Source organism: Copadichromis virginalis, linkage group LG14 (assembly GCF_057382275.1).
Source record: "Copadichromis virginalis isolate Kocher_CV1m ecotype Utaka linkage group LG14, C_Virginalis_male_GT1.1, whole genome shotgun sequence".
Lineage (NCBI taxonomy): Eukaryota > Metazoa > Chordata > Actinopteri > Cichliformes > Cichlidae > Copadichromis > Copadichromis virginalis.
Window position 1 is genome coordinate 5,329,324 of NC_140631.1, and position 14,663 is coordinate 5,343,986.

At 42.9% G+C, this 14,663-nt stretch overlaps 1 protein-coding gene across 1 annotated transcript in view; it reads left to right on the top strand.

Annotated features, from left to right (window-relative positions):
- Window positions 1-205: 205 nt before the first annotated feature.
- Window positions 206-14,663, top strand: part of nlk2 (nemo-like kinase, type 2) — a 43,870-nt gene continuing 29,412 nt past the window's right edge. The window contains exons 1-4 of the mRNA XM_085479097.1: window positions 206-2,033; window positions 8,458-8,587; window positions 8,710-8,765; window positions 13,806-13,912. Coding sequence (XP_085335223.1) covers window positions 1,558-2,033; window positions 8,458-8,587; window positions 8,710-8,765; window positions 13,806-13,912 — 769 coding nt within the window. The 5' untranslated portion in view covers window positions 206-1,557. The remainder of the gene's footprint in view (window positions 2,034-8,457; window positions 8,588-8,709; window positions 8,766-13,805; window positions 13,913-14,663) is intronic.

Below are 14,663 nucleotides of genomic sequence, written 5' to 3' on the forward strand. Positions count from 1 at the left end.
TAGTAAGTCTGAAGTCATATCATATTTTATTATTTTAAAATTATTTTCAATTCAATCATTTAATTTTAATCCCTGGTCTGGATTCTGAATATTTTCCTGCAATGAAGTGAGCGGTGTTTTTCTCTGCATCTATGTGGAGATCATTGGGCTTTTCGGTCAGCTATCAACCCCGCTGTCACCCCAGCTAACACGCGCCACTGGCTGCTCGTTGTGACAATCAAGGAGGTTACAATTACGTCATTGCCGTGCGGAAGACGATTGGTTGGCGACCCTGCCTAATCTCAGCGCTGAGCGGCTAAGGTTTTGTTCACCATGTTGGATGAACAGCTCATTTCAGTTACCTCGTGACCAATACTTTTATCATGTCACATAAGCGTCGTGAGCTTGAGGTGTAGAGGATCAGCCGAGTGACGTTTTTTTTCCTCAACTGACAGCGTCAAGGCCCAGCGGAACCAACGGAAGGACTGCTGTTTTTATGTGGAGATACAGATACCCATTAGCTAGCTCTGAGTTGTCAGATTGAATAAGGCTGTCTAGCTCCTGGCGGTAGATTTTGTCCCACAACAAACGGATTTAACTTGTTAGTCTGTTTGGATGCGCGCTTCTGAGCCGTATTAGGACAGAGTAGAATACAGATACACACACAAAGCTGTCGATGGGGGAATTACTTTGTCTGCCAGCCGTCTGTGAGGATTTCTCTTCTCGTGTTTTGAGTCATGGTCGAAGCTTCGTCACCCTGTCAAACTGATGGGGGTTTCTTTGGAAGCACGCGGCTCGCTGGATTTCTATAATAATATGTGAATAGGGTGGATTGCCGAGGCCCGGGCCTGCCTGCCTCTCTGCGCTGCTGTATTGTAGCCTTGGCTGGGTTACACCTCCTCTGCACCGGATCAGCAGCGTTAATTACGACTCTGAGATTACCTCTGCCATCAGAGTAGCTGTTTGGCCTGTGCACACATCTTAAGGAGAATTCAGTTTGGAATAACAGATGCGATTTTAAGCCGTGTGGTGAGAAAAGCAACGGCGCCAGACCCGAGTGTGTGGCAAACTTGGAACACTTATAAGATGAATGCTCTGCTTCCCATGTGACCTGCTTTAGATCGCACTGTTTTATTAAGAGGGGAAGGTGAATTTTTCCCAGGAGGAGAGGTTGAACAGTCTCTGTGAAGTGCATATAAGTTTTTTTTTTCTATTGAATATTTTCGGTTTGTCACTGACAGCAGTGGCACTGTTAAAGCTGCATAGATTGTATGTTTGGGTGGTCCATTGCCCATAATATGCTCTCCGTCACTAGTTTCAGACTTCAGTAGTCTAATGGTGTACCTAATAGAAAATTAATTTAGGGGAAGTGGGGCAGAGCCTAGTTAGTATTATGCTAAAACGCCATACCAGATATCGGAAAATTTCTGTCAAAGTGATTGACTTCGGACGCTTAAAGGACAAAATATATTTTCTCTATGTTTGCCATAAGTTGTATTAACCGTGGGGTTGCTGTCTGGTTGCCATTAGTATCATTTTGAGAAGCAGTTTGAAAAGGAGGCATTTAAGTATCATTGGATGGCTCTTTGCGGTACAACTGCTGCAAATGTTACAAAAATGATGGCTGCTTACAACGGTGGCTCCTCAGCAGTAGCTGCCCATCACCCCCATCACCACCACCACCAGCTCCAGCACCTACCGCCTCCCCACATGCATCACCACCACCACCACGCGGGCCAGCACCACTTACAGCACCCAGGCTCAGCCGCTGCTGTGCACACGGTCCAGCAGCACACATCAACGGCTGCCGCTGCGGCGGTGATGCTAAACCCCGGACAGCAGCAGCCCTACTTTCCCTCTCCAGCCCCCGGGCAAGCTCCCGGGCCGGCGGCGGCCGCGGCTCCCGCACAGGTCCAAGCGGCTGCAGCAGCCGCTGTCAAAGCTCACCACCACCACCACCACCATCAGCAGCAGCAACACACGCACCATTTACAGCAGCAGCTGGATATTGAGCCTGACAGACCCATCGGCTACGGGGCGTTTGGAGTTGTCTGGTAAGTGCAGTGCACTGCGCGCTCATAATGCATCTCTGTATCCACTAATACTACTAACAGGCCATGGCTTATTAAAGTCGTTCATTAGTGTTTCGCATCCCTCTCCAGCAGCAGTTTTTTTTTTTTCTTTTCTTTTTTTCTTTTCTGTCTCAACCCATAGTCTCTAAACTTGAGCCTGTTGTCATACTGAAGACGTTTGCACTGACTTCTGCTAAGTGTTTTAGTTTTGTAAACATTTGCACGTGAGTAAATGTTTACAGTTTTTTTTCCTGACTTTTTGTATATTGTTTACAAAGACTAATTGTATTATGCCTAATGAGTACTAATGATCAAAGACAACACATGTCCTGAAGTCCAGAGATAATTCGAGGAAATTTCCAGTTGGTCTCTTGGTGTTAGTAATCTTAGTTTGACTCGATAAAAGTGTCAGAAAATGGGCTTCTTGAGTTTTTAATAATGTGAATGTTTGTCCCATGGAAGATCGTAAGCAGCATTATGGACTTAAATTTATCACTAACGTCAGAATGTCTTGGCCCAGAACACCAACGTAATAATTTCACCTGCATTCTGCACTGAAGAGAAGCCTGACGTTGGCAGTGATAACTGTGGGTGGCTGTAGTACAGCAGGTCGTCTACTAACTGGAACGTTAGTCATTTTCCCCGAGGCATCCACTGAAGTGTGAGTGCGTGTGTAAATGTTAGGAAGCGCTTTTATGAATGTGAAATATGTGAATGGCGCATGTAATTGAACGCGCTTTGAGTGCTCAAATTGAGTAGTGGTAATATGCATATAGTTTTTTTGTTTTTGCAATTTAGCAAAAATAATAATAAAAAAAATAATCATCTGCTTCTTCAATTTAGCCTCACATTCTGTGGATTGATTTCACTGTCTTCAGCTGATGTGTGTATGTACTAGACACTTGTAGACATGTGATTGTTAACCTCCCCACCATCACCAAAATAAAAGTTTATCCCCGACTATGATGGTGGACTTAATAGTAATAAACTAAGATCTCGTCTTTTATCCGAACATGCTGACATGTTGAGTTCACTGAACAAAAATGGTACTTCAGCACTCTTAATTCTTATTCTCATGTATATATCTCATGTATATCTCATGCACATATCTTTCCAGGTAGCACTTTTAATTCTTATCCCTACTTTTATTTTTTTCCATGTCTATTTAAGTGCTATTTATGACAGCATGTTTGCACTGAAGCACCGCAGCAATTTCCTAATGTTGTAAACCTGCTCAACATTTGGCAATAAACCCCATTCTGATTCTGAAAATTCAACCCTTTAGCAAGGATGTTTTTCTCTGTTTGGGTGAGCTGTCTGTCAGACAAATTCTTCACCCACTTGTCCACATCCTGTGTCGCATCCTTGTCTCTTCTGGTCACTGAGGACACTCTCGGTATTTTGTGGTGGTTTCCGACGTACAACAAGTAAATCAAACTTCCTTTGTTGCCTGGTCCTAGACTTCTTGTGCTGTGCTAGATGAGCCTTCTCAGTAAAGTCAAACACCTTTTTAAGAGTATTCTCATCTAAAAGCATAGTCAGTCTCTGTCGGATCCGCTCCTCTTGACATTTTAGCATGTCGATGGTAACATTTGTTTGCTTCACCCGTTCATTAAGTAACTGATGCTGTGCCTTCTGGAGAATTTTTGTTGCCCGGAAGCCTTTAACTGAAGAGCTCATTTGCAGACTTTTAGGAGTAATCCTGTTTTGTCGGCTGAATCTCAGGTGGTTCCTGTAGTCCGCCATCTTATGTGCCGTTTGCTCATACTGACGTACAAGCTTTAGGCAGTCCTTGCCAAAGTGGGTTAAAACGTCTTGATGCATTCTCAATCATCCAGGAAAGTAACTCTCCAAAAGTTGATTCTGTTCATCTGGACGTAGCGTTTTGTGGGAGAAACGTTTTGTCACTCATCCAAGTGACTTCTTCAGTCTCAGCTGTTAGATTTATTTATTAATTTTTTTTTTTAATAAAGGCGAAAGAATGAGATTCCGGATGCAAACGGTGGAATGGAAAAAGCTTATTTCCATTCCACCGTTTGCATCCGCAAAGGGTGGATGTGCTCTTTATTAACAATAGGGTGAGGAGTTCAGTCATTTAGGAGGGTCAGAGTAGAACCGCTACTCCTCCACATCGAAATGAGCCTCTGAAGCAGTCACCTCCCTGGTAAGGTGTTCTGGCCGGGCATGTCCTACCAGCAGGAAGTTGAAAAATGGAGGCAGTGAACAAAGTATCAGTGCGAGTCACAGGACCCCTGACTTTGCGTGTCTGCTGTAGTGACTTTAGAAAATGTAGGAATTAGTATTGAAGGAATGAAAAGACTTGGAGTACTGCATCTGAAACTCTGAGTGTGACGATGGAGTGAGTATTTTTAGTGTGTGTGTGTGTGTGTGTGCTCACCACTAACCCTTGAAGTTAACATTAAAATAATGCAGTAGTTCATATTGTGCAGTAAATGTAAATTTATGTACATTTTTTTTAATAACACTATTTCCAGCAATGTCATACTCAACAGTTTTCTTTAATGCAAGTACTCCATACGAAAATGGCGTACTTGCATTATATAAAAATAACAATAGTAGCAAATAGAAAAACAATATATTTTTGTTAAACTGAGTTAAACCAGAGGTCAAGTCAGTGGGTAAGCACATTGGAAGTTCTGAGTTTGCTTAAATCGAGAGGGTTTTTCTAATTGAAAATTTTCTAATTGATTGCACTAACAATTTAAAAGAAATTTAGAGCTACTTCCCTAGCCAATCATAAGTAACTATGAATGTTAGGCATGCTGTGCATTGCAGTACTTTGATTTAGGCTACCTCTGCTAAGAAAAAAAAAAAATCTGATTATTCTGATAATAATAATTTTCGACACAAACTGAATTAAATGGTATATGGACTAGAGAGCAACTTGGGGTTAGTATCTTGCCCGAGGGTATTATTGTGTTATTGCCACTCTTTGTCTCCTCTTCCATCAAAATGAGTGAGTAGGGGGAGGTAGTGCAATGGCCCAATCCACCAAGGGAAAAGTTTTACCCAGACAGTTTTCTCTCCCTGGTGCTGTCTGCAATAGTGTAATATCTATGATGGATAAGTTTGTCAAAGTCCTTGCAAGTTGAGCATGCGGACATGATATTTTGCGGATATTTTATCTGAATTTCACTCACTCCTCATTCACGCCCCTTTTAGTCTTCAATGTGTGTGTGTGTATGTATGTATGTATGTATGTATGTATGCATGTATGTATGCATGTATGTATGTATGTATGCATGTATGTATGCATGTATGTATGCATGTATGTATGCATGTATGCATGCATGTATGTATGCATGTATGCATGCATGCATGCATGCATGCATGCATGCCCTTCACTAACACCTGCTGTTCTCATTTTCATGCGAACACTATACGATGTCAAACAACTCTAAAAGCGTTTCTAAGAGCATAGATCCTACTCACCTGTTCAGCTGGTCATCATGAATTTCTTGTCCCTCACCCCATCAGACTAAGATCTCAGTCCTTCTTTATCAGATATCTTTCAAGCAGTCCAGGAATCCCAAACTCCCATTTCTAAATGTCATAGTGGAGCCACCACAGAGAGACTGATCGCCGCTCGCTGCGTAGGGAACCTTCCAGTAGTCATTCTTGCCACCTGGCAATCTGGTCTACTATATCCAAACCTCAGAATTCCTCTCTCCGCTCCATTTAGCAATACAGAAACTCTGGTCGCTCGCTATCCCTGTGAAATCATAACCTCCCAACTTTGATTAGAGGAAGATCAACCACCAGCAAAACTTCACGGCGCAGCTCCACTCTTTATCACTCTAAGATGGGGCTCCAGCCCTGTAGAGCTTCCCGAAAATCTGATCCATCACAAAGCCTAACTCCAAAGATATGCGGCTGTTTCCACACCCCAGAAGGGTCTCCCGAAGACGTCCTCCCCCCAGATTTCAGACTGGAATGTAGCCTGTCTTAAATAAGTTTTAAGAGAAAGGTATTCAATTTCACTGGTCCGACAAGAAGACAAAGCTTATTACAATTCTTTTTAACTTCTCAATGCTCCAACATCGATACAACAAACATAAATAATCCACTTTTGGGCATAAATGAAGACAACGCCTCCAACAGTGAAGCTTTCCGCACCTTGCACTCCCACCCATCAGCCAGCAAAAGCCACATCCAGACACCATTTCGCATGTTCCCGGAAGGGAAATACCAGCTCTCTCTTCAGCTGTTCCTCTTATTTAGTGCTTCTCCGTGCTAGGCACTGGGTTGCCAGTTCTGCGGTCTTCCATCCCTCCTTTGCAACTCACCTCAGCAAATCTTCATGGCACCGGGTTGCACAGTTCCACTCACCTCGGCTTCTTTACAATACTTTAGCTAACATTCATGCAACTGGGTATTCAACTATTCATGCTCCTAACCCAGAACCTTTTCTTCCTCCTTGTCGGAGCAGCACATGGCCAAGTTTTATAGCCCAGGCCCCTTCTTTTCTCTTCCATTCTAATATTGCTCAGTTTTGCTGGCCTCAGCAATTCCTCCTCCTAACCCACCAGCTCCAAAACCTTCCCCAGTATCCGCTCACCTTCGGCAACAAATCATTGCTGCAATCAAAATACTTCACAGCCCATAAACGGTACATCTGCTCTTACCTGGTTGGCTTCAGCCTCCACACCAGAAATTTCTAAACCTACAGCATCTATTCCTTGCATGCCTTTGCCATATGGTACACAAGGACAGACCCATTATGCAGCTAGGTGGCCGCACTATTTGCAACAATTACAGCGATTCCTTTTGCCTCATGTCTCAGTGCCACTATCTCCACTCCTTCTCCTTCCTTCTTGTGGCGGCGGCCATTCCCACCCAGCATGCCCCCACAACCACCACAAGAAATGACTAGCATTAAAAGAAGCCTTAGTAAATCACCCTAACCCAGATTTTGTCAACTTTTTAGTAAAAGATTTTTCAGGTTTTCACCCAGGATTGTCACCCAGCCATCAGTCTCTTGTACCTGTAAAATCTCTAGTCAGCTCTCAAAGACCCAGATGCTGTTGACAACCTGCTCGCCAAAGAAGTCTGGGAGGGTTTCATAATAGGACACTTCCCTATAACGCCTTTCCCCCTTTATTTTTGTATCAGCCCACTGGGCATCACTGAGCATTCAGGGAAAAAGCACATCATCATAGATTTGTCTGCAACTCAAGGTAGTCTTATTCGAACATAAATTGCCTCATTCCCCGATTTTTCTCTTAAATGCTCAACAGTGAACCATGCCATTTCCCTTGTTAAAATGCAGAGGTGCATGTCTTTCAAAAGCCGACATCACAAGTGCCTTCAAAGTTCTGCTGTTCTTCTGTTCTCATCAAAGGTCTCTAACATCAGGCTCCAATTTTAACCTTTTAGCCTTCTTCAGGTTCCTGTGCTATTCAGAATTGACCTCTTCTTCAAGGAGATTGTCATCCCTGCTTAAGCGACTTCCACCCAGTCTTTGAAGACTGGCTCATCTTCTCCTCAAACAGAGGAAAACCAACCAATTGGGCAGCCCCCTTTCGATATTTTAATTCAAAATAATCTTGCCTTTAAGCCACTTTGACTTGCTGACCCATTTCCTCTACCTTAGAAAATCCCATCACGCATTACCTTCAGACCCTCTCTTCATCACCGAATCCGGCCACATCCCAACATATCATGGTTTCTTTCACACTTTTGCCAAGTTCTCTCGTTGTCTGGAATTTCTCCTAATCTCTTCTCTGGCCACTCCTTTCACATCAACGTCATTCTTTGTTCCATCCATCCATTCTCTCCGCTTATCCTTGTCCCGGATCTGGAGCCTAACCCAGCTACCATAGGGTGAGAGGCAGGATACACTGTACAGGTCGCCAGTCTGTCGCAGGACTAACACATAGAGACAGACAACCATTCACATTCACACCCGCATAGAGAGAAACTACACCAGCATGGGGAGAACATGCAAAGCCCTCAGGCAGGTGGTGGAATCAAACTCGGGACCTTCTTGCTGTGAGGCAACAGTGCTAATCACTGTGCAACCGTGCTGCCCATTAATTCTGTGAGATGAGCCTGGAAGATGGTGGTCGTAAATTTAGATTAAAAGGACGCCTTTCATATAGTGTAACTTGTTTTGACCAGCCACTTGTCTCAGATGATATAACCCTTGCATGTATACACAAAATGCACTTTTTGAGATTTGATAATAGTGATGCTTAAAGTTGGTCGTGGGAAATAGTCCTTTAAAAAACAAAAACAAACCAAATCTCAAAAATGTGATGAAAAAATACTGAAATATTTTTATAACTTCGTCCAATCCATGACATGATTTGTTCTGCTGATCTATTTATCTAACTTTTCATCCAATGTTATAATTTTTGTGAATTTCTTTTTCATATTCACCCAGGTCAGTGACAGACCCCAGAGACGGAAAGCGAGTTGCTCTCAAAAAGATGCCTAATGTCTTCCAAAACCTTGTTTCTTGTAAGAGGGTATTTCGTGAGCTGAAGATGCTGTGCTTCTTCAAACATGAGAATGTAAGTACATGACAATGTCACAATGGAGCTTATAGTTTCCTCTAGAAAGGAAAAAGAAATGTGTTTGCCTGCATGATTGCATTCAGCCTGAAAACAGACCACAGCTTTACCTCTGTTCTCAGGTGCTCTCTGCGCTGGATATACTACAACCTCCACACATTGACTACTTTGAAGAAATGTATCCTTTACTATTGATTTATTCAAAGATTATAACAAGATGCAGGGCCTACAGGAATTACATTTTAAAATCAGGTGTATGAAATTGCAGAGAATTGCATAAGAAATTTTCTTTAGGTCACATTGGGGGTGGCTGTAGCTCAGGTAGGGCAGGTCACTTACTAACCGGAAGGTTGGTGGTTCGATCCCTGTCTGCCTGCCAAATTATTTTGGGCAAGATACTAACCCCAAATTGCTCTGTGATGCACCCATAAGAGTATGAATGCGTGTGAGTGTTAGAAAGCACTTGCAGAAAAAGAGCAAAGAAAAAAATGTAAATGGGTGAATGAGACAAGTTGTGAAAAGTTATAAAAAGCACTTTGATTGCTCATAGTAGAGAAGTGCTCTATAAGAACCAGTCCATTTACCATTAAATAAAACAAAGTATGACTGAGGGTGTATTGAGTGCTGGCCTGATAGATAGCATCATGGCTAAGCTGGAAACCTGGACCCTCCATGGCCGATTGCCAAGACTACGTGAGATAACCTCTGTAGGTCTAGTAGAAGGTGTGAATGTAGCACAATCCCTACTGCAACCATCACTGAATCAGCTGATCTACACCACAGCTGCAGTGATCACTGAGCTGCTTGGCTATAAAATGAACAGTTACAAGGAGCATTACTCTCTGTGGAGAAGGTGACTAGAAGCCAAGAATAAGGTAGCACAGGGCCTGTAAAGAAAGGGGTGCCTAAGAAGTACAGCAAGCTGTCTTGGAAACTGCCAAGTAGAGGTATACCAAAGAAACAGAAGGCAGGAGAATAAACCAGCTGTACTGTACTGAGCCATCCAAGTGGCAGTGTAACAATGTAAGAACAGGCCCACCAAGAGTGGAGACGGAGCAAGACTGGAAGAGCATATGGGAGAAGGATGCAACCCATAACAATAAGGCTCAGTTGATAGTGAATGTTAAAGCCGACCACAGCAATCTCCCTGAACAGGGTCTGGTAGTCATCACAGGAAAGGGTCTCCAGTATGTAGATATGAACAGCACCTGGTCCTGACATGATTCATACCTACTGGCTGAAGAAGCTGACTGCACTCCATGAGCATCTGACAGCACTAATGGACCAGCTGCTAGTAGATGAGATATGTGGATTGGCTAACTGAAGCCCAGTCAGTCCTGATCCCCACAGTTGGATATTTTACAAGAAAGCCTATGACTCAACGCCCGACAAATGAATCACGGAACTATATAAAATCAACAGGGCCATAAGAGCCTTCGTCAGGAATTCAATGGGGATGTGGCAAACACTAGAGGCCAACTTCAAGCCAGTGGCACAAGTCAACATTAAGTGCGGGATTTACAAAGGAGATGCTCTGTCCCTATTGCTGTTCTGCATAGGCTTGAAGCCTCTCAGTGAGATCACTGACAAGACTGGCTATGGATACCAACTACACAATCCACCAGTCACCAGGTACCTCCGCTGCATGGATGACATCAACCTTTATGCCAGGTATGGACAGACAAACTGGTGATGGTTAACTAACCAGATATAGTAGTGGTGGAAAAGCAGAAGAAGATGGCCATAGTGATAGCTGTAGCTATACCGAATAATGGTAACATCAGGAACAGGGAACACGAGAAGCTCAAAGTACTAAAGGTTGAGGGAAGGACTTGAGAAGATGTGAAGGACTTGAGAAGATGTGAAGGAAACAGTGGTCCCAGTGGTAACTGGAGCACTCATTGCAGTGACCCCCACACTAGGCGGGAGGCTCCAGCAAATCACAGGAACAACATCCATGATCTCTGTCTACAATAGCGCAGTCCTAGGAACAGCAAGGAACTGTGGAGGACTCTGAAGCTCCCAGGCCTCTGGTAGAAGACCTGAGTTTGAAGGATAATGACCGTCCAGAGGGCAAGAGGGGAATCACAATCACAGTGGTCACTGAGATGCCAAGTAACGACTCTCAGCCTTCGAAAGCCGCTTGAAGAGGTATACCAGAGAGATAAAATCAGCTGTACTCCCCTAAACCATCCAAGGTGCATTCTCAGTGGCAGGGGGAAAGCCCGACCAAGTCTGGAAAAGCAGCAATACTGGAAGAGCATATGAGAGGAGGATGCAATCCATAACAGCAATGCTCAGTGGCTAGTGGAGCTAAGAGCAGACAGCAGCAGTGGAAGAGCATATTAACTCGAAGGGTGGTGGTTCGATTCCCATCTGCTCCAGTCTGCCTGCCAAATTATTTTGGGCAAGATACTAACCGCAAGTTGCTCTCATAGGAGTATGAAAGTGTTTGAGTGTTAGAAAGCACTTACAGAAAAAGAGCAAAGAAAAATCATGGCGAGTCGGACTGCACCGGGCCCTGACATGATTAGTGCCTACAGGCTAAAGAAGCTAACTGTACACCATAAGCTGTTAACAGCACAAATGAACCAGCTGCTAATAATGGCACACACCCAGAATGGCTAATTGAAGGTCTGACAGTCCTGAATCTGCGTACTAGCATCTTGTACCATGCTGTTATGTGCTGGAAAATCTCTTTGCTCTGCCTGCACCTAGTGTCTTGCCTGGTGTGGTAGAGCACCAACACTGTGGATCTTGTGCTCAGAGCTTATTCCTGTTCTGCCATTATTAGTGCCTCTGTGCTGTCTTTCAGTCCAGCTTTGTCAAGGCATTGATGTTACTTGATATCAGCCACTTTTTCTATTTTACAGTGGTACATGCTGTGCTTGCCCGTCCTTCTTTGATGGTCCCACTTCTTGCTCCTCTTCTTTTTCGGGTTTCTGTTGTCTCAGATACTGACTCACATGAGCAGTTTTGCCCATCTTCCTGACTCATGGATCTTTGTTGTTTCATCCTGGATAGTGGTTCTGACATTCACTAAACCTCAGCCTCCTTCCTTACGCTTAGCATATAGTCTCAGGGTGCTGGACTTGGGGTAAAATGCTCCATGCATGGTAAGGAGCTTTCTTTTGCCTTTGCCCTTGGCTTCTATCTCTTTCTTTGGCTAGCTTATTTTCCCAATTGGGGTATCTGATCAAAGGCAGGATCTTGTTCTTGCCATTCTGCTGACTCCTCAGGACTTCTTACTTTCTGCAGGTACTTGGTGGTTGCAGATTTTGTAGCGGCCTCTTCATGGCTCCCATTTGCCTGTGGGATTAGGTACTTGTAGCTGTCCTTGATGTCTGCAATGTTGCCTCCTGGTAGTACAATCCCCTCAGTTTTGACTACTATCCCTTTCTTTGTTACATTTTGTTTCACTGACTACACTTCTCCAGTCCTAATGACACTGGAATTTCGTTGCTGCAGATCCTAGTGGTATGGATCAGTGAATCGATATCTTGTTCACTCCTGGCATGCAGCTTGAGGTCATCCATGTGGAGCAGGTGGCTCATGATTGCTCAATTTCTTAATCAGTATCCATAGCCAGTCTTGTCAAATATCGCACTGAGGGGTTTCAGGCGTATGTAGAACAGCAGTGGTGACAGATCATCTCTTGTGCTATTGTGTTGTTTGCCACTTCTTGATGAACGTTCTTAGGGTTTTGTTGATCTTATATATTTCTAGGCATTCTGGGATCCATGTGTAGGGCATTGAATCATAGGCTTTCTTGTAATGAGTCCAGGAGGTGCACAGATTGTTCAGTCTAGTCTTACAATCTTGAGTGACTGCTCCATCTACCAGTAGCTGTTGTTTTACCCCTCTGATGTTCCTGCCAGTTCCATTCTGTGCCCCACTCATGTATTGAACTATGTGCCTGTTCATCTTAGCCGCTATGATGCCTGACAGTTGCTTCCATGTTGTACCAAGGCAGGTTATTGGCTGATAGTTGTACTAGACCGGTGCCTTCTGGGGATGCTTGGGCATCAGGATTGTCCAGGCTTCAGTTAGCCATTCTGAGTGCATTTCGCCCATTTGCAGCTGCTTAATTTATGTTGCCAGACGCTCAGAGGCCCTTTCTATGACGTCTGCCACTGTTACTGGATGTTGTTCATTGGGGGGTGCTGTAGTCTACTCTTGGCTCCACCAGCCTCTGAGCATTGTTGATATGGGTTACGTCTTTCTCCCACATGCATTTTCAGAGTTACTGTCTCCAGCCTCAGTGGGGCTGTTCTCATATTGTTACCCTGCTACTGAGAATACACCTTGGATGGAGTGGAGTATACCAGCTGTACTCCATGGAGTGGAGTACAGCTGGTTTATTCTCCTGGCTTCTAGCTCTCTGGTAAGCCACTTCAAATGCACCTTGAAGAGATAGTATACCTTGCCAGCAGCAGGCCAAAGCCCGTGAGTCTTTGTTTGGCAGGTTCTAAGGCCTGAGTTATGGGCAGCTTGCAGTACTTCTTAAGCATCCCTTTCTTCATAATAATTTTCTGCATCTTATTTATATTTAAACCAGTGTCTGACCCTGTATGTGTGGGGCCATTTACATGTTCCCTAACGTTAAAAGACTCTGTAAAGGTGTGTTACAGGATACGTCATCATCAATCAACTTGTACGTTTGAAATTAGGAGGAGACACAATTCCTAGGAGGCTTGCACCAGGAAAGGTATCCAGCGTAAAAATCTACTAAATCAAAATACCTGTGGTAACCCCCTTTAATTATTTTATTTTTTTTTGTGGTGATTCTGATTTCTGGAATTCATGGGAATTCTTTTTGCCCATCTGCCCAAGATGGAAATATGGTAAGGCCTTAAGGCTACGCAGAAAACAAAAGTGTGAATTAAGTTTAGTGAATTTTAACAAGTTTTGGTAACTGCAGGTATTTACACTCTGCAATGATCTGTTGTGTAATGCTTTTTCATTCCAAATACCCATACTTTATGTGAAAGAAGATGCCAGTTTACATTTTCATTTCTAGAGAACTGCTAGTGATTAACATTAGATAACTGGAAAGGTAAGAAAACAATGCAGTGATGCTGATGCCTAAACTCTATCTTAGAAAATAAAGCACATCTTTATTATAACTATACTGTCTTTCTCAGGTTCTCATTGAGATTTACTGTTTATGTTCTTGCACATATTTGTTTTTCTTTTAACCTTAATTCCTCTTGATCAGCTATGTAGTAACTGAACTGATGCAAAGTGACCTCCATAAGATCATTGTATCACCGCAGCCTCTGAGCTCAGACCATGCCAAAGTTTTTCTTTATCAGATTCTGCGAGGTAGGTCTTCTTTTCTTTCAGATATCTCTATGGTTACATTTATCCAAGTTCAGCCCATAGACTGGTCTCAAGCGTTGGTACTGATGAAGTTATACAGATTATACTCAAGGTTGAACAATAATACAGGACTCTTCAGAATTCTGCATCTCTTGACAACAACAGATTTGAAAACTAAATTAGTAATGAAATGTGACTAATTCAATGACCTTCAGTTTTAATTTAAGATTTTTATATGGGAAATCTTTATATTGTATTTTTAACGGAAGTCTAGTCATGAATGGAAACAGTTTGGCCTTGTTATTTCATGAAATATAGAGGTGCTCTCTATTTCACTTGGTGATAAATTTGTGAGTAGGATTTGTTGGTAGAGATTTTTGGAGTTTGAGGATTGGGTTTACACTAGGAAATTCCATAATAAAAGGAAAACCTTTACACCCTAAAGAGTTTAAGGCACTCAAATCACATAGGGGTGGGTTTACTTTTTTTTTTTTTTTTTTTTTTTTAATAGCTTTTTTGGGTCTCATAGCTTAAGAATGAGTACTGGGGATATTCACATTAATATTTCACAGTTGAGGAAAAAAGTACATTTACCATCTGTTTAAAAACTGCAATAAAAGCTACAAACCTATTTCCAAAAAAGTTGAGATGTTGTGTAAAATGCAATGACTTACAAACCTTATAAATTTATATTTTATTCACAATGGAACACGGAAAATATCACATGCAAAACTGTAGAAAATGTACAATTTTA